The sequence below is a fragment of the Gouania willdenowi genome (genome assembly GCF_900634775.1).
Source record: "Gouania willdenowi chromosome 24 unlocalized genomic scaffold, fGouWil2.1 scaffold_320_arrow_ctg1, whole genome shotgun sequence".
Taxonomy (NCBI): Eukaryota; Metazoa; Chordata; class Actinopteri; order Blenniiformes; family Gobiesocidae; genus Gouania; species Gouania willdenowi.
Genome location: NW_021144848.1, coordinates 2,340,772 through 2,362,172, shown reverse-complemented (window position 1 = coordinate 2,362,172; position 21,401 = coordinate 2,340,772). Strand labels below are relative to the sequence as shown.

The window sequence follows — 21,401 nt, the reverse complement described above, 5'->3', positions numbered from 1 at the left end:
TTGTGTGTGATTGTCAAATACATGTAGACTACACACATAAGGACCAAAAATGGACTAAAAACAGTCCAAAATTAAACAACACACAGATAAGAACCAAAAACAGAGTAAAAACAAAGAAAAAATAGACTACACACATATTAAGAATCAAAAATGGTCTTAAACCGGACTAAATATAGACCAAAAATAGACTAGACATATTAAAGACCACAGATACGCTAAAAACAAACAAAAAAAAGATTTAAAACAGACACAAAATAGACTACACACAGATTAAGGACCAAAGATGCGTAATCAGACACACCAAACAAATGAAGAAATTGTACTAAAAGTACGTACTTATTTGCTTTGATTATGAAATTAAATGTCTATTTTTCTAGTTTTGATTGCTTTTATTTTGTAAAGCACTTAGTGATGCATCTTAATGGACAAAAAAGGTGCTTTTTAAATAAACTTTACTTGCTTATAAAAGTTTTTTTTTTTTTTTTTTACATCCTGAGAATATAAAAAAGAACTTCATGCAGCATAATTAATAAGATCACAGCTGATTGGACGGGGAGCTGAGTGGTGTTCTCTGATATGATTGGCTCTGGAGAAACAACAGATCAAACTTAAATTAGACTTTTTTTTATTCATTTAAGGGGGTTTAATTGATTTCATTGTGTTAACATGTACAACTTAACTGTACTTTACTGTAATCCAAATGATAAGATGTGGTGATGCACACTCTCTTCCCCCCACCCCCTATTGTTAGAAGGAGTTGGTACGGCCCATGGGAAGCTGCTCAGTCACTGCTGAAGCCCCTCCCCCTGGATATAGGACATGTATACAGTTTGAGTCAAACAGGGCTACGCTGCACCCAGTGACTCATTCACACTTTCCTCTGAGCGACTGAAGCTCAGCCAATCCCAGCACGTGCAGGAAAAACACACACGCACACACACACACACAGTCCAAAATACAATAGACTAGACTAAAAACAGTCTAAATCCAGACTAAAAACAGTCTAAAAACAGTCTAAATCCAGACTAAAAACAGTCTAAATACAGACTAACACAGGCTAAATACAGACTAAAACAGTCTAAATCCAGACTAAAAACAGGCTAAATACAGACTAAAAACAGTCTAAATCCAGACTAAAAACAGGCTAAATACAGACTAAAAACAGTCTAAATCCAGACTAAAACAGTGTAAATCCAGACTAAAACAGTCCAAATCCAGACTAAAACAGTCTAAATCCAGACTAAAAACAGTCTAAATCCAGACTAAAAACAGTCTAAATCCAGACTAAAAACAGACTAAAACAGGCTAAATACAGTCTAGAGTTTAGAGTTTTATTTTGAAAAATCTAAATGAATCAGGGAACAAAAATGGGCTAAAAACAGACAACACACAGCTTAACTGGGCTATAGGAACTTTTTCATTTTGATAAATCGAAATGAGTGATGGATAAATGTTGCTGTGGCCCTTTAAGAGTCCTCGCCTCTCTAATAAATACTGTGTCACGTCCCCGTCTATTGTTTCCCACCACAATCCAGGATGTTTACTGAGACTACGTCAGAGCACGAACACGCACACACACACACACACAGACACACACAGCATTAATTAGGCTCCTCCTTTAACTCAATCATAAATCCTGATTTCATGGCATCACACAAACTAACAGAATGTTTAAAACAAAGATGCAGCTTTTGCTTCTTGTTCCAACACACATTTCTACATCCAGTCCTCCAATCTGAGTCCAAGTAGGTCATTAAATATAAATAGAGCTGCACACACGGGTCCGTCCCTTTGTGTGTCATCGCTCACTTCGTTTCTCCCACCGATCGCTTTCTGAGTCGAGCAGCCACACGGATAAATCAGCATGAATATTCATTGGCCGCCGCTGTAGGTTCCTCTGTGTGAGAGAGTGGGCGCGTGTCCTCGTCTCAACCCGTGAAGCGCCACAGGAGGCCTAATCAGACATGCTGGGAAGAGCAGAGGGAGGGAGGGAGGGAGATGCTGCTGCAGCATCCTTCACGCTCCCATCAACATCCATGAATTCAGCCACACTGAGAGTGGAGGTTCAAATCCCATCAGTTTGTGCCGTCGTGTTCTCACAGCTTTGTTCTCTTTGTTTGCTCACATCTTTGTCTCTCACGGGTTTGTGTGCAAAACATTGAGTCTGAGCCTAAACTCGCTCTTTATTCAAACACTTTCAGCTCATTTTCAGCTAAACACAGACTAAAAACAAACAAAAAATAGACTATTACACATTCTAAAAAGTAAAACAGACCAAAAATAGACTACTACACATTCTAAAAAGTAAAACAGACCAACTACACATAGTAAAAACACACCAAAAACAGACTACACACATAATGAGGACCAAAAATCAGCTAAAAACAGACAAAAAGCAAACTACACAGATTAAGAACCCAAAATGGGCCAAAAAGAGACTAAAAATAGACGACACACTAGGGCTGGGATAAACGATTAATCAAGCAATTATTTTTTATATGCATCGATTAATCTAACGAATAATTTTTCCAATTCTATTCGATTTGATTATCTCCCCTTTAACTGACTAAAAGTCATTTTTACATGTTGATTTACATATCTAAAATGAAAAAAAAAACCAAAACATTAATTCCTAAACAGTGCAATATATGTGTATTGCTGTTCAATTCAAAATTCCAAAAATAAAGTACAAGTAAAAATATAAAAGTACAAAATAATGCATTCAGAGTCAGAGGCTCATCAAAAAAATATCACCCGTTAGCACTGTACTTTATGCTGTTCTTTTTGATTTGCTATCCTTTAATGATTATTAGGCCTGTAGCAACACGTTGACTACTCGGTTATAAACGTGTCGCCACGCCTACTCGCCACACGCACGTGAGTGACCAAAACAAACCAGCATGGAGGACAAAACTCCGTCTCCAACCACCTCTCAGAGTCAGCAATCTGCCCTCCCAAGCTCTACATGTCACCAAAACACAACCCACCGCCCTACATTCGTATCTTTGGTCTTTTGGAGAGAGCAGACGTGTTTTCACTTGCTCCGATAATACGACCTTGGCTACAGCTGGCTACAGCTACAGCTGAACAGCCTGAAAAATTGGGCCTAAGACGAAAAGAAAAATGGTTAAGAAACCGCATGGAGGCCCTCCAGAACCTGATCTGGGTTTGGAAGCTCAGTTGAATGAGCGTAAAACCATACTTTAAATGATTGCATGTTCTCTTTTCTTTTTTTTTTTCACTTTGTTATACATGAAAAAAAATATTGTGTCTGTTCTCAAACATGACACATTTGAGGTCAAAGAGATGATACGCGAGGGTCAACGAAACCTCAAAGACGGTCTATCTGCCGAGACAAAGTCATTGGAAAAATCACTGGAAAACCTTCAAAGTGAAGCAAAGGTACTGAAACAACAGAATGAGAGGAATGCTGTAGAGGTAAAACTGTTGAACGTGAGGGTTGAAGAGCTGGAACAAAAGGAAAGAGAGAAAGATGTCATCATCACAGGCCTAAAAATAACACCCAGGAGTTACGCGAGTGACGAAGAAACAAAATCGATTGAACAACAGGTCATTGACTACTTGGAGCCGAAGGACATTGTCCTGAACCCTGACAACATCAACTCCTGCCATCTCCTGCCAAAGAGAAATGATAACAGAGCTGTAAAAATCACCTTCACGAATGTGAAATTTAAAGGAGAACTACTGAAGCAAGGCAAAAAACTGAAGGAAACGAAGGTATTTATTAATGAAAACTTGACAAAACGAAACGCAAGCATTGCATGGAAGGCACGCCAAATAAAAAAAGGAGGAAAGATTCTAAAGACGTGGACGAGAAACTGCAGGATTTCACCACTGGGAGAAGAGAACGGAAAACCAATATTCATCAAAACGGTGGAAGACTTGGGAAAATACGAAGGATCCACCTAAACAACAACAATACTGATGGTAATCACGGACATGGACCCAAATCTATATCAACATTGGAAACAAGACTCAGACTGTGATTATTTTACTGACACTGAATTCAATCTGGAAATCAAGAGGAAAAAAGGTCTGTCACTTATTCATTTCAATTGCTAGGTGGTGGGGTGACTAAGGATTACATTACTACCTTGCTTATGAACTAAGACATAGTAATGTGTTTTTACAAAAAAGGGTTAAATCTAACAGTGGAAAACACAACACTGCCAATAGAACTAACAACAGCTGGAATAACCTTGATGTAGAGACAAAACAAGCTGCAAACTTGTGTGTCCAAAAGAGACATTCCCGAGTGGTGACGTCATGGATGGAAAGGGAAAAACCTTTCGAACAACTTCAAAAGACGATGAACTTTCCTTGAACTGGAGGAACGCAAACAACGTCTGGCAGGGAACAAGGTCGACACGAACAACGATAGAGAGGAGGAGGAATAAAGAAAAAAAAGACAACACTGACTACAGATGAGAATAAATCCTACACAAAAAAGGACTGTTCAGAACAACCTCAGAATGTTTGACCAGAGAGACAAGCTTTGATGTAAATTTTCGGTGTACAAAACGGGACAGGACCTAGATAAGCAAACTGCTTCTCTCGTCTCCTTTTTCGGCATGTACAAAAAAAAAAAAAAATGTAAAAAAAAGTGAATGTAACCATGTCGGAAATAAACTGCATAAATAAAAATAAAAAAATAAAAAATACATCAAAGGTTTGGGAATACTTTAAAAGCAGCCAAGGAATAGTTATTTGCAGTCTTTACATGATGGAGCTGGCATATCACGCCAGCATAACTTCCATGTGGGAGCATTTGAAGCTGAGGCCAGAAGTAAGTAACGTTACAATCGCTAGGCCTGGGCCTATAATCGATAACTCAGTTAACTGGACGGTAAATAAAATGAACTCGTTAAGTTTGCCGGCCTCAGTATATTGCCATAATCATGCGTATTTGGCGGTGCGCCTGTTGGCTGCAGAGGCTAGTGTTAGCAACAGATATTAAACAGCAGATAAGTCAGTCAGTTCTAATCATTTCTCAGTGATCCTGCAGCGTAATTACTCTAAAATAATATCCCACCACCAGGTAATCTTAGATTTAGGTAAATCAAACAGTTATAGTCCAGTAGATGCAGTAACTCGGGACCTACTACGTAGCTTCAGATTGCTACGCCGGCTACACCCAGAGGTCTGTGGAGCAGTGGAGCCTCTTACCCGCGGTGTCCGTTACTCAATGATCTAAACAGCTACTAAATGATCTAAAAAGCTGCTAAATGATCTAAAAAGCTACTAAATGACCCAAAAAGCTGCTAAATGATCTAAAAAGCTACTAAATGATCTAAAAAGCTACTAAATGACCCAAAAAGCTGCTAAATGATCTAAAAAGCTGCTAAATGATCTAAAAAGCTGCTAAATGATCTAATAAGCTGCTAAATGATCTAAAAAGCAACTAAAAAGCTGCTAAATGATCTAAAAAGTTGCTAAATGATCTAAAAAGCTGTTAAATGATCTAAAAAGCTGCTAAATGATCTAAAAAGCTGCTAAATGATCCAAAAAGCTACTAAATGACCCAAAAAGCTGCTAAATGATCTAAAAAGCTACTAAATGACCCAAAAAGCTGCTAAATGATCTAAAAAGCTGCTAAATGATCTAAAAAGCTACTAAATGATCTAAAAAGCTGTTAAATGATCTAAAAAGCTACTAAATGATCTATAAAAATCAGACTGGAGATAACTACCATGAACTCTATTGGTTAAAAAGGTTAAAACGCTGCTGCAGAGGTCGTAATGTGCAACACGTGGCTTTGATGTACTTACTTGATCTAAGGCTCAAGGTGGGTGAGTCATGTGGTGGCTGTGCTGGCCTCATCCAGATCAAAGCGCAGGGTGGAGGAGGGGTGGGGGAGGGGTCAGCAGATCAGACTGGAGGTGATGGAGCAGCAGTGGTGTCACTGTCACATGACACCATCCCATGGAGGCCTGCTGGCCTCTGACTGGGGGAGAAGAACAAACACACGTCAGCGTTCTGAGATGCTTCTTCATCTCAACACCAGTAGTGATACTTTCCACTGTTTTACTGCACTTAGTTACACAATTATAACATGTAATTCTGTGTTTTAAATGTAGGCAGCTCATTGAGAGAAAGCCTACTCGCTGGAGTTCTCAACCTCGAGTCAGGACCTCATTTGGGGTCGCCAAATGCCTTCAAGAAAAAAAGATATATTTTAACCATTTTGGCCCATTTTTGCTTATTTTTACCCTTTTTCTGCAACTACACAAACAATCCCATATTTGAACCTTTTTTCATCACTTTTTCTTGCCATATTTTTGCTCCTTTTAATGTATTTTTGCTACATTTCTCCCATTTCTGACACTTTTCCATCACATTTCAATGTCACATTTTTTCCACTTTCAAGACATTTTCAGCACTTACAGTATAAACCATTTCCACACCTGATGTTGCACACGTTCACCCATTATTGTCACTTAACCTCTTTTCACCATATTTCATGATTATTTTTGCCAATTTAACCACAATCATGATCATTATTTGCCAGTTTAAACTAACGGTTCCAAAATGGACACTTCTATCACCACTTTTTCTGTCCGTTTTTACCCACTCTAATATGCCACTTTGAACCAATTTCTGTGGTTTTTAAAATCCCATTTCACCACCGTTTCCACTATTTTTGGTCACTTTTAACCCATTTTAATTCTGTTTAAAATGAGGACTTACATCTGTAAGATGACTATATACTATGGCACATGACATATGACAGTTTTATGAAGGGTACCATTTTGGTACCTAAGCTCAGTGTGTTGGTTTTTTCAATAAATGCTCATAGCTCTAAAAGTAACAATGCCTCAAAATTAATGCTCCTATCAAGTACTGAGTCTGTAATAACTTCATAACAAATGTTCCACTTTGGACCCTGAAAAAAAATGGGTGTTTTTATGACAGAAAGGGCATAAAAACATAATAAAAAGTAGAGAAATATAATAAATAAATATAACTTTATATTGTCACAAAGGATGCAAATGTTGAGATAATTGAAAGTGTTTCCTGTATTGCTAAAGAGAAGTGCAGTTTTTGGCACAATTTTGGAAAGTTTAATAGCCATAATGGAATGCGATTAGGCTAGTCCAGCTGCGCTATGTGCTAAGCTAACCAAATCACATGGGACTGTGAACTGAAAAATGGGAATAAAAATGAGGAATTTGGGAAAGAATATGAAGTTCTACACTGTCAAGTACAGTAGAAATATTTTTCTTTCTTCTAACAGATCAAAGACTAAAGGACAAACTGTTCACCTGATACCTGATAGTCATAATGTTATGGCTGATCAGTGTGTTTCTGATAAACACGTTTAAAGATAAGCCTAGTTTAGACAGTCTGAGTTTCTCCTACTTTACAGATCAGACATAATAAAAGGACCTTCACTAACAGCCCTGCACAGCTGGATGCGCACGGCTGGATGTGCACGGCTGGATGTGCACTAGGTGAAGATACAGCTGTGCAGAACCGCGTTTATTTACTGTCTTTTTTTGTGTCGTTTTGTCATCTTTAATGTTGTTTACTATATTTTTTTGTCATTTTGGATAATTTTGCTGTTTTTTGAGACATTTTGTGTTTACTTTCTGTCATTTTGTGTGTTTTTTGCCGTTTTGTATATTTTTCTGTCTTTTTATATTTTTGTTGTTTGGCCAGTTTTTTTGAGTTAACCTGTATATTACTTTTGTCTAAATCTGTTGCTGTTTTCTGGGTTATTGTTTGTATTTGTTTTGCTATTTACGGTGTTTTTGGAGTCATTTTGTGTACTTCCTCTCAATTAGGGGTGGGCGATATGGGAAAAATATATCACAATTTTTTTCTTTGTGAAATCACGCTCACAATTTTTTTCATTCAAATCATTTAGACTATTTTAAAGCTATTTACCAATAAAACAAACCAAATCACCTACTTAAAATCATCTCCCAAAATGGAAAAAAGGAATAAAAGATCATTTAAGACAAGGTCATTATCTTTTTTTTTTTTAATTTTATGTAAGCAGTTTATTAAACTGGTTCCAAGTACATTTAACATCAAACTAAAGGTCTGACATGTTCTTATAGTCACAGTCTTTTTACTTTGTTTAACTAAAGTAGAGTACCATTAGCAACACTTGCTACATAACAAAGCAGTATATCAGTCTAGTGATTTCTATTAGTTATTGAGGTAACACACTCATATTAATAAAATCCTACTTTAAACAGTGTTTGAACGCCTCATTTCACACAGTTTAGACAATCATATCCTTTACAAGATAAAACATTACTGCTTTGGTTACATTAGGCCTGGGTGATACGGACCAATATTAATATCTCTATATTTTTCCTCAAAATGGCAATAGGTGATATAAACTATTTATTATTTATTTTTACTCTTTTTTTCAATAGTTTTACAAGACAAAGAATAATGGGTTAAAGTCAGTGGAGCCACAAAGACCCTTTTATTAATCACTAGCAGCACAATAACAACATTTTGTGTCACTTTTGACTTTTTCCTTCATTAAGGCTGAAATGTGATTCAATGATGTAGAGTTGCTTTTTTCAGGGCAGCTCTGAGTTGTTGAAAGTAGTTTTTAAAGTAAATCACATTCAGGACACTGTCTCTTTAAGAATGCGTTAAATGGGTTAAAATGTGAACTACAGACGGTTCTACAATCATCGTGATTTGGGAGATCGTCGTCATGTTTTAATCCTTAATTATCTAATATCATCAGATCGCACACCCTTACTCTCAATTAGTGTTTTTTCGTATATTTTTCTGCCCTATTGTTGAAGTTTGCAGCAGTTTTCTGTGCTTTTGAAGTCATTTTGTGTATTATTGTTGTCGTTTTTATATATTTATGTATTATTTAGTGTACATTTGTTGAAATTTAGTGTGTTTTTGGAGTCATTTTGTGTATTCTTGTCCTTTTGCATTTTCTCTGTCCTTTTTGTATTTTTGATGTTGTTTTGTCTGTTTTTTTTTTTTACCTTTTCTGGGTAAATTTGTTGCTGTTTTTAAGGCCATTTTTTGTATTTTTTGACATTTTGTATATTTTTACATCATTTACTGTACATTAGTTGCTGTTTGGAGTCCATTTTTGTTGTTTTTTTGTATTTTTGGAGTTAGTGTGTATTTTCTTGTGTGTAAATTTGTTGCAGTTTTCTGTGTTGTTGTTTTTTTGTGTATTTCTGTTGCTATTTTGTGTGTTGAGTCATTCTGTGTATATACTTTAGGGGCTGCACAACATCAGAATGTAATGTAATAACATTAATAAGGATTATTGAAACATTACAACCTAATGTGTGTAAACACTTGGTTCTTCTCTTACACCATCTTAGTCTCATTTATATACAGGATCAGGGAAAACATGATAAATGTGAAAGCCTATCAGAGCGCTGGTTTATCATTTGGTTTATGACCAGGAATCAGTCGACCTGCTGCCAAAACACATTCACACATGTTTACTCCACAATAAAAGCTGTGGACAATTGGAGGCAGGTCGACCTGACATGAACATCATGTCTAACTGACCTGGGTTTAAGGTCAAAATGATACAAAAGGGATATAAACGTAAACAAGCTCGTTCACTCTGTTGATATTTCCAACCTAACAGCGTTTGTAATTTTAGTCCAGAGATCGTTAGTGTTTTAATAGTGTTTATACTATTAATATTACACATAATCAGACTCCAGGAGGTGACCAGGAATTTCCGCTGATGCCACTTTGAGCACTTTTAAAAAATCGATGGGAGGAGCTCAGCAGCAATATGGAAGGAAGGGCAGGCCTCTTGTTTCCACACAGGTGACCCCTGGTGCACGAAAACACTGACTACCTGGGTCTCCAGCGGACGGGATTTGAACTCTACCCAGGAATGATGCACATATCTGAGCACTTTAGTAAAACCTATGAGAGAAGCAGTATTAAAGCTACAGACCTCCTCTGTTTCCACTCTCCTTCTCACAAGGAAGTGAATTTTCAGCTTGTGTGCAGCATTAGCTTTAGCAGCTAACCGGAGGACGATACCACATTGTTAACGCAAAAAGTCTTTCAAGGAATCAACGCTCTAACGGGTAAAATGATCTAAATCTCTGTCAGACTCACTGTCAATCAAGGCCAGTTAATCCCTCTTGACCTTTGACCTCATGTGCGAGAACTGAACGAGATTTCCGAGAATGTGAAAAGGCTTATTATTATTGTTGTCTTGTGTGTTTTTACTCTTGCTTTGTGTTTGATTTGTTTTTTTTCCAAATTTGTTTATTCACTTTTTCAATAACACCACAGCAAAAACAAAAAAAAAAAAACTACTTACAATAGATGGCAAATAAAATTACAGAGGTCCTGGTGCGTTGTGTGTTTTTTAAGTCATTTTGTGTATTTACTTTGTCTAGTGTACATTTCTGTAATTTCGTATGTTTATTTTTAAGTCATTTTGTGTATTTACTTTGGGGGATGACTAAAACTAGAGTGAGGGCCACCTATTGCCCATATCTGTTTTAGGAGCTCCATTAATAAAGGCCCCAATGAAAGCACCATCTGTATTTTCATACTTTGTTTCAAATAAATTTTTACAAAATCTAACTAAATTTTCAATTCATTGCCGCTTCAAATATTGTCAGATTTAAATCAGATTCCTCTTTCTTGAAGAAAGCCTGATTAAACATGTTCTCAGTGAGTAGTTAATGCACTAAGTGTGGAAATCTCTGAAAGCTCATCAAACCTGTGCTCCTGCACCAAAAACAAGCTAAAGCCAACCCAAGATTATTGGGTTTATGGAGGGAAAGTTCTTTATTTACTTGATGCCTCGTGGTGCCATTAATACAACACCAAGCTCCTCAAAATCACTCATTCATGTCTTTTTCTTTTATTTTTGTAAAATCATTTATTTTACAACATACAATGAAAAAAGTAACAAAACACAAGAAAGCACAGATGAGAGAGAAAAAACAGGCAGGAGGAAGATGAATCATAATAAAAACATGTGTACATGTGTAGATAGTGATAGATAAACACCCTCATGCCTGAGTTATCCCTGATCTCTATTTGACATTTCACAATTCTGTGTCTCTCTGATTTAAACATAAAAAGTAACCAATTCTAGAATAGACATTATGAAGGTGAAAGAAAAAGGTAAACTGCCTCGTTGTTGGGTTTAATTCCCTCCAAATGTCCATCACACCTGCTTCAAGGAGAAGCTTAATAGTATCTGTCTCAGGATTCATTCTTTATGTTACCTTAGTGAAGTCAAGGGAGAGTTATAATTGTATACTCCAACCAATTTTCTTTTTTTAATATATGTGACTTAAGAAACAAAAAATCTGTACATTTTTACACCTTCATGAAAACATTATGTATGAAATATATCTTATTGGCATGTTTTACACTCAAAACATTGGCTTTAACATGGTATGTGCCAAGAACTTAAAATAAAAAAATAACATAAAATCTGCCTGTGGCTTTTAAACTAACTTTGACTTTAGTGCAACTTAACTGAGGTACTGTATATGTCTAGAACAACAAATAAATGCAGATTTTTTTTTAAAAAACACAAGCTGGTCAACATGCCCAGGTTTCAGCACTTCTTTGTGTAGTTACAATGTCTCTTGTAGTGGAAAAGACCTTCCTGGTTAAAGGGGACATATCATGGTTTTAAATCCTTCCTTTTTAGATATACAGTAAATCATACAGTTGTGGTCTATAGAAAGCGGAACTGCACTGCTTGGGTCTGAATTTCTCATTATTATAGCTCCACAGACCCCATTTCTACCCCTTTTCTGATGTGCTTCTAAGAGCAACTCGTTTTGGTGCGGTCTCTTTAAATGCAAATGAGACACTTCATACCCCGCCCCCTCTCCAGGTTCAACTCCACCCTGCTCGGCCATTTTTGTAGTTTGATAGAAGAGATATGGCTATGTAGCGGCGCAGAAAAAGTTTATTCACACGTTATTTACACAATGTCAACAACGTTAGACTTATCCATCCAGCCTTACATGTTCGAGCCAGAGTTTGACCCGGCGGAGCGAGATGAAAATGAAGATGATGAACCTGCAGAACCCTAACAAGTGAGCTAACACAAGCACCGAGCTAACGCTAGCGCCAAGCTAACGTGACGAAATGCACTTTAATACAGTCTTTTCGGAGACAAAAACGGCAAAATGAAATGACTAATGAAAACTTTAGACTTAAATTAAACCGCGTAGGCCATATTATCAAGGATCTAAAACGAGCACACAGCGCTAACATATGAAGACGGTGCAACTGCTAATGCTAACAAAACAATGACAGGGACGTCTTATCATCACACTTTTTAGCGTTATTTACAGCTTACCGAAGTGCTCTGTTCGTCGTCTCCAAAGATAGAAGGAATTGAACCCTCAATCAGACAAAGTCTTTCTGTAAATCCTTCTTTATACTGGTGGAGGTTGATGAAGCAGTCATCCTTGAAGTGCTGCGCGCACACAAAAATGACCTTACCCACAGATGTGGGTACATTTCTATAAAAAATAAAACTCAACCAGGCACTTTGAAAAGGTTCTGATGCTGGGAGACGTTGTAATGAAGCGTGTGGGTTACTACATCCAACAACCCAACATTTTGATTTCTCCTCTCGTAACTTCTGCATCCTGGAGCTTGGACTACAAAATAAAAGCGAGAAATAAAAATGGCGGATTGCTGAAGTGTTGGACCTGGAGTTGATGTACTAATTTGGCAGTTCCGCTGACATTATTGTTCAAAAAACGTAATAGAGAATCGAAAAATGCAAACAGATTGAAAAATATGACCAAAACAGAATATAAAGATATCAACGGAGCACCTGAAGAGATTAATTTGAACTTTTCTGTGCTTCTAAACAATCTAAATATATATCAAAATGCATTTAGGGGCTAAAAAAGTGGATTTAGCATGATATGTCCCCTTTAAAAAAAGGTGAAAAAATTGACATGGATGCATTTTGAATCGATCCGAGAACCGCGTGACGTAATATATCACCAAATCAATTTTTTTCCAACACCCCTAGTTGTCGTCATTAATAATTTTGCTTTCCTCTCATTATCACTCATGCATACAGCTCAGGTCTTGCTCTTCTGAGCTTGTTGCGATCTCTGGAGCTTCTCTTTGGCTCGCTCAATGTCTGTGGCTCGGTTCTGACATCTTGTGGACCCATTGACCTCCTGTGCATTTTTTCCCAGCTTCTTTTAAGTTGTCACCACAGATGGATGAGTGGGTGCATTGCCCTTGTAAGATCCTTTGTCAGCTGTTAGTATCCCTTTCTTCAGCATATCCTCCATCACCTCTTCTGCATTGTCATATGTGGTGGGTCCTTCTTCATAAAAGACTCTGAGTTTTGCAGGTACGGGTGTTTGGAACCTGAGTCCATTCTTTTCTCTATTTCATAAGTCCTGTTGGGTCGTCGTGGTTGAAGTCGACTCTTTTCCCCGTTTCTTTTTCCATGTGGTGCTCCGTACCAATTCCTTGGTTTAATATATGCGGAAACAGGCGATCATGGATCTCGGGGCGGCTTGCGATGGTGGTTTAGGACTGAGTACCCAGTGAAAGCGTTGTATGTTTGTATATTGAGTTCAATGTCCGGAAACTTGCACGCATTTTTCCCCTTCTTGCCCTTGGGATTCCGAAGATGCGGGAGTGTGTTTCTAAATCTGTTAACTTGGACACAATATGCTCTGGTTCCTTCAAAGCCAGGAAAAGCACACCTTTCGCGGTCGCATTCCACTCCTCCTCCTCCTCGGCCACTCGGTTCTCTACCTCCTCCATCCTGGCTTCTGTGTTTTTAAGTTATGCCCCGATCTCGCTCAGTTTCTGGTAAACAACTTCTTTAAAATTTCCGAGCTCTTCCTTCATGTAAGAATGGGCCGACAATCGATAAATCAATTAACCAGACGGTAAATAAAATGAACTCGGTAAGTTTGCCGGCCTCAGTATATTGCCATAATCATGTGTATTTGGCGGTGCGCCTGTTGGCTGCAGAGGCTAGTGTTAGCAACAGATATTAAACAGCAGATAAGTCAGTCAGTTCTAATCATTTCTCAGTGATCCTGCAGCGTAATTACTCTAAAATAATATACCACCACCAGGTAATCTTAGATTTAGGTAAATCAAACAGTTATAGTCCAGTAGATGCAGTAACTCTGGACCTACTACATAGCTTCAGATTGCTACGCCGGCTACACCCAGAGGTCTGTGGAGCAGTGGAGCCTCTTACCCGCGGTGTCCGCCAGCGGAGGAGACGTAAGCTGTGTGATCTGAAGCAGAAGCGGGGATGGTGAGCGGGTCTAGCAACCAAGCTAAGTCTAAGTACTTTGTTTTCCTCGTCTTTAGCCTCCAAACAGGCTGGATGATAAGAGGGTTCACCCTCAGCACCTGCATGTTTGTTCCATAGTGGAATAAACGGAGTAAACTAGAATCTATTTGGTTCATTCTGTTTGGTTTAAGACTGAATGAAAACAGAACAGAATGAAACAGGGGGAGGCGGGGCCACTAACATTGTTGTTTACAAAGGTTCTAACTGGATTGGAAGTGTTACCTGTTAATGAATGTACAACTATATTATATACCTCTGTGTCTCAATGTTTAATGTTTATTGCATGTGAAATTTAGTTTTTTAAGAGAAATTTGATAAACCATTTTATTTATTGCTTTTGTTGTGTGTGGTTTTGCATTTCAGGTGTTTTTATTCTTAACAGAGACAGAGTCTATTGCTTTTGTTTGTGAATATTTATTAAAGTGCATTTTTTTGCTAACAGACTTAGAGTCCATTTTATTTTAATTGTTTGTTTTATTTGCTTAAAATATTTAAAAGTTCTTGACATTCCAAATACAATGATTTAAAAAATACTAATTTGTAATCTAATTTGATTGCATTTGAGAGGGTTTACTTGCATTTTTATATGTTATCATGTTAGTGGTTAATTTGGTCTAAAAAAAAAAAAAAAAAGACAATAATATCGTTTATCTGCAATAATTTGTGGGACAATTTATCGTCCAGCAAAATCGGTTACCAGCCCAGGCCTACCTTCATGTCTCTTTTGATTGTCTCACAAAATCCGCTGAGTTCCTTTTTTATGTCCAGGTGTCCTGCTTTTATGTTAGTGCGGATAGCATCCATGCTAGCTTGCAGGGCTTCCATCATAGCATGCACGTGAGCTTCACCCGTGTCGACGTGTCCTGTCGCCATATCCTCATTTTCCTCAGTATTTGGACTCGTAGTCTTAGCTTTTCTTAGTTGATATTTCCACATAAGAACTGCACAGATATAATTGCATTAATTACTCTAAAGCAGGGGAAATATCGGGCCATTCAGGGAGCTCCCCAACCACACCACCGACCAGATCACCGCCATACCCGAAAGTCAATTACCATCTGATTGATCACGAGCACACGCGATGGATGATAGTTCACAAATGGTGATAAAATCCAAAACTAAAGCGTCGTCACTTTCCAGGAGCAACACTGGCTACGTTTACCTGCTGTGTGTGTGTGTGTGTGTGTGTGTGTGTGTGTGTGTGTGTGTGTGTGTGTGTGTATTAGGGGAGACAACTGGCTGATCACTTCTCTGATCATAAACAGCTCTGTTTTTACTGTATAAATGATCAACTTACTAAGTTACTAAAGGATGAATTCACTCAGAATGTAAACACTTATTCAAGATTAACCATTTTACTTTTGCACCGGTACGTTTAGGAAGCTTCTCGCTGCCCGTCTCACTGAAGCGGGAGGGAGGAGCTGCTGCCTCGGGGGTGCGGCGTGTTTAACCGAAAGGGACCTTTAGGGGGAGGGCACTTATCTAGTCCTGCCCTTATGTCCAAACTATTTCACACTGAACAAAATAAATCAAAATGAAAGAACATGTGAAATCCAAGGTCAGAGGGTCACAGAGAGGAAAGGGAGAAACAAGAGAGAGAACGAAAGCCATTGGTTATTTATATTATTTCTTTGGTATGAGATTTGTTTTAAATTGTTATGGCACAAAACACTTTTTCAGTTGCATTTTTAAAAAGAATAGGAACTAATATGCAGTTTTGCATAGTTTACTGTAGAGCCAGATTTGAAATGAACAGGCTTCTTCTTCATTTGTACTATTTATTTATTTATTTTTAATTAAATTGCATTGTTTTACATAGTTTATCAAGGGATTCTTTTGATAATTAAAGATACAAGAAAATAGCCCAGTATTTTTATTTTCAAAGAAAAAAAAATAATATTTTTTGTCTACAGTCTCATTTTGTAAAATAAATCGTATCGTGAACCCAGTATCGTGAATCAAATCGTATCGGGAGTTGAGTGAATCGTTACATCCCTCGTACCAATGCATCTTGAGATCTTCGTACACAAACATTTTACGTGTGGTTTCCAGCAGTGCTTGTGATCTATTATGACACTCAGAAATGTTGTCTCATAAACTCTTTCAATCTTTACATTATCAATTAACTTAAATCCAAAGTACCGTAAACGGCTGGTTTTGATTCTGATTTTATTTCCCAATGGAGTAAGTCCTCGATCTTGTATACCTGTCCAATCAGAGCCTTTCCCACCCCCCACACCTAAAGAGGAATGGAATAAAGGTGAATAAACGTGTTACCTCATTCAGAATGACTTTTTTCATGTAAACAGAAGCAGAATACTTTAATAGTGAATTCCAAAAGAAAAAACCTCATGTGATCATGGCCACTGAGAAGTGACGGTGAGGATGGAAGATGTCATGTTTATAGTTTACAGCTTTTACAACCTTGTGGAAGTTACTGATTGTAGTTTTATCACTTCACCATGACACCTTTGCTCCTCTGACACAGAAACAGCAAATGTTCATCCAAAGCAAGCACGTTGCTCTTCACCAGAAATAAGAATACTACACACCTAGAGTCATTCCACTGCTTTACAATCTCCTCTGATTGAGAAACAACCAAAGAAAAGAATAGACGCTCACGCACGTGAAACAGTTTTGTGTCCGAAGCTGAAACATATTCACTGAAGGCGTATACGCCGTTGTGTTCGTCACACAATGTTTGTGAGAAACAAGACTGTTAGTCTTTTCTAACACTCCACACTCCAAAATAAGTCCTAAATATCGTATCGATAAGTAGGGGTGAGTATTGGCAAGGATGCTGCAATACGATACGTATCACGATACTTGGGTCGCGGTACGATATTATCTCAATATTCTACACAGTTAATATCAAAATTAAACGTAGAGATGAAAAATCAAGTTGCTGTATATGTTCATCAGAAGATATTGATCATTCAGAGGATAAATTGAGTCAAACCTATTTGCTTCAAAACATCCTATTTATTATTTATTATTAGTGTTTTTGCACATTTTCACTGAAAAAAAGAAAATACAGTTTTACACTGCCATCATAAAATAAAGTGCATAAAGTAATCATTGCAACACATTGAAAGCATTGTAACCACTGAAATATAGCATAACACAAAAATATTGATTACATTTAAAAAAAATTTTTTTTTTGAACTTAAAAAAAAAAAATCGCTTTAAAATCGGCACCCAAAAAAATTGCGATATATCGTAAAGTCAATTTTTTTCACACCCCTATCAATAAGTATTATCCATTACACCAGGCAGTATTATTGGTAATGTATTGGCAGTGAAAGAGTTTAATTGGGACAAGTCAAGTCTTAATGGATCCATTTTTTATCCAATCCATCCCATAATTACTGTTTAGATCAGGGGTTCTCAACCTTGGAGTCAGGACCTCATTTGGGGTAGCGAGACACTGGAAGGGGGTCGTCAGATGCCTTCGCAAAATAAAGAATATCTATTGGACAATTTAAGCCCGTTTTTGCTTATTTTTATCATTTTGTACAACTACACCAAACTTGCCATATATTAACCTATATTTATCACTTTTTCTTGCCATATTTAATGCATTTTTGCTACATTACTCCCATTTCTCGATCAAACTTCCCTGCCTTTTCAACACATATCCAGCACTTATCAACCCTTTCCACTACTTTTCCACCTAATGTCACATATGTTGACCCATTATTGTCACTTTTAACCTCTTTTCGACATATTTCATGCTTTTTTTTTTTTATGACCGTTATTTGTGAGTTTAAACTATTTATTCCTACTTTTTAAATGACATTACCCCTAACCACATTTTTTGTGACTTTTAAGCCAATGTTGACATTTTGAACCCTTTTTTTAACCACTTTTCCTGTCCATCTTTTGGCCACTCTGATTTGCTATATCTGTGAGAGATATCAGCAATTCATATTCAATTCCAGTGAAAATTATTATCGACAACAGTGGTTCTTGAACTTTTTTGGCTCAAGTTCCCCCTGTGAAAAAACAACTCTAAATCATGATGATGGAATGAATGAGTGATAACACACATTCACACATAAGTGATTGAAACAGAATTTAGTGCCTCCTGAATCGATTCATGTCCTAATCAAGATCATTTCTATCATCATGTATATGATATATGTGTATTTTGGTGACATTTTGTGTACTTTCTTGTTGTTTGCCTGTTATTTTTTATTATTCAGTATATTGTTCTCTTAAGTTGTGTGTTTTTGTTGTCGTTTTTGTGTGTTGTTGGTATTATTGTGTGTTTTTTGTGTCGTTCGGTTGTTTCTTATGTCGTTTTGTATGTTTCTCTGTTATTTTTTTGTATTTTGCAGTGATCTTGTGTATTTTCTCTCATTTAGTATGTCCTTGTTGTTTTGTGTATTGCTGGTAATAGAGGGTATTTTTCTCTCTTACTGTGTTTTTGGTGTCATTTTATTGTGTTGTTGTTTTGTGAGTTGCTGGTAATATTTTGTATGATTATCATTTTGAACTAAAAATAAATATAAAACCCCATATTTTTAATGATTTAATATGTTAATTTTCCTCTCTGTCCCTCTATTCCTAGAGGTACACGTACCCCCATTTGAGAAACACTGATCTACAACATCATTCATTGTATCTATATTTTCACACTTATGTTCTTATATTTAAATGAGGCAGAAACTCCTTTATCTCCCCTCCATTAAATAAAGATATCTTATTTATTCGTTTAAAGGTTAGACTTGTTGAGCTGACGTTAGAGATGTTTCTGTTACTATGACTCGTCCAATGATATCACACCTTGTCAGGAAGAGGTTGAACTGCTATGAAAACAAAGCATGTGTTTTACATTGGGTCTAATGGTGCATCGCTACCATCAAACGTAAACAAACTAAAGCAGTCACAGGGCTTTGTACTTGGTGGGACTCACTAAGAGCTTATCCAGTGCATGAAAGAGTCAAAACAGAAGCAGGAATTTGTCCGTCACACCCAACCACAAAGACGTGATGAAGGCTGACACCTGCGTCATCGCCCTGTTGCGTCCATGTTTGGTCTATCGAGACGTTTTCAGTCTACGCTGCGGTCGCGATTCAAACCGAGAGGCGGCGAAGCTTCGAAGAGGAAGTCTTGGTGTTTCATGTTTGAATAAACTGAGGTTGATGCATTTCACCACATTCACGTGTTTTTCCATTTCATAATTTCTGTAGAAGTGAGCCAAAAGTCACGTGAGATTTGACATGTTGGTCTGTTTTTGCTACACTTGGTAGGTTTGGAATAAGGCTGTAACATAACAAAATGTGGAAAAAATGAAGCGCTTGAATCTGATTCTTGATCCAACCAATTCTCTATTAATAATCAATACTTAGCAACAAAGCTTGCCAATAAAAACTGATTATGTTGAAGAAAATGCAAAATATAACATTTCTTCATTACTTAATAGTAGTTTTGAAAATAAAGCAGTCAGTAATAATTCTCAAGTTTCTGTGGCTCCAATATTTAACAATTCAGAAAAAAACTTTCTTACAACAAAAAAAAACCAAACTGATTTATTTAATCAATACCAAAAAAATAATGTTTAACTGTTCAGTTTCTGTTCATATATATATATATATATATATAAACACTTATTAGCTTCAAAAGTAAACATTTGAGAACATTTTACATTAAATATGAAAATCAAATATGACATTTTAAGTACCCATGGCATTTATCTGCAGATTCAAATATTTTGAAAATTTTTTGAATCAATTCAGAATCTTAATTAATAAGGACAGCGATTTGGACGTGAATCGTTTTTTTCCGGCACCCTGACTGGTTATGCAGACGTGGAGCAGTGAGGAGGAGCAGGTATGTCTGTTTAGATGTTTGTAGGAACTCACTGACAAAGATGTTTTTCACATGTTTACAGAGACAAATCATGCTAGGTTGCACTTAAACCTTAAATATTAAAGTATCTCAACGCTTCATTTTCTAATTTAATACGACGAATTTGGGTTAAGGCTCACTCTCAGGAAGTGATGACTGGTTGTGAAGCCAGACCAGTGAAGAATCAGTGAAGAACCAATGAAGAACCAATTAAGAACCAGTGAAGAACCAATAAAAAAATGAAAAACCAGTGAAGAGCACAAGCAAAAAACATGCACTTCCCTAAGAAAAAAGGTCTGCACAACTGCGTGGTTAGCTCCCAATTTCAGTTTTAATTTACACCAAAAAACCCTGACATTTCGGGCTGACCGCCCTTCATCATACATGAGTCTGAAGAACCAGTGAAGAACCAGTGTAGAACCAGTATAGAACCAGTGAAGAACAAATAAAGAACCAGTGAAGAATCAGTGAAGAACCAGTGAAGAACCAGTGAAGAACAAATGAAGAACTAGTGAAGAACCAGTGTAGAACCAGTGAAGAACAAATGAAGAACCAGTGTAGAACCAGTGAAGAACAAATGAAGAACCAGTGAAGAACCAGTGAAGAACAAATGAAGAACTAGTGAAGAACCAGTATAGAACCAGTGAAGAACAAATGAAGAACCAGTGAAGAACCAGTGGTGTAGAAAACCCAAAGTGTCTCAAACGTTCACTAAGCTAACTTTAACTCTAAAGCTTTACCTTTGTGCGTGAGTGAGCCCACCTAAAGCTCTTCAACTTGTTTACTCTAAAGGTCAGCGATTGGAATCTCAAAGACAAACATGTGTGCAAACGACATATATGTTTGTGAGCCTCCACCGCCATCATTAATCATGAGGCCCTGTTTGCTTTGTCACCCTGGGCCAGAGCAGGGCGGGGCCAGAACCCAGGGAGATGCTTTAAGGCCAGCGACTGTGGCACCTGCACAACACTGGGTCGGTGTACAAAACACATTATTATGCAGCATCAGGGTTCTCACCAGTAGTTTTTCACAGCATAGGGAGATCTTGTGGTGCACGAACGAGTGCCACCGGCGTGGAAAACTTTGAAATGTAGTTAGAGAGAATGCGCGCGTGCACACACACACGAATGATACGCACACAAACACGGAAGAAGCACGTACACACGTGAGTGTAGGTCGCACACAGTAGAGCTTTAATCGAGCCAAAAAAAAAGAAGACCCGGCCCAA

The 21,401-nt window shown here is 37.3% G+C and overlaps 1 protein-coding gene across 3 annotated transcripts in view; it reads right to left on the bottom strand.

Annotated features, from left to right (window-relative positions):
- The window catches only part of ncoa1 (nuclear receptor coactivator 1), a 67,818-nt gene that overhangs the window by 37,286 nt on the left and 9,131 nt on the right, over positions 1-21,401 (bottom strand). For all 3 annotated transcript variants that reach the window (XR_003672996.1, XM_028440543.1, XM_028440544.1), the window contains exon 2: positions 5,790-5,965. Coding sequence is in view for 2 of the 3 variants with exons in the window: in XM_028440543.1 (XP_028296344.1) it covers positions 5,790-5,841 (52 nt within the window). In the remaining variant the exon portion in view is untranslated. The remainder of the gene's footprint in view (positions 1-5,789; positions 5,966-21,401) is intronic.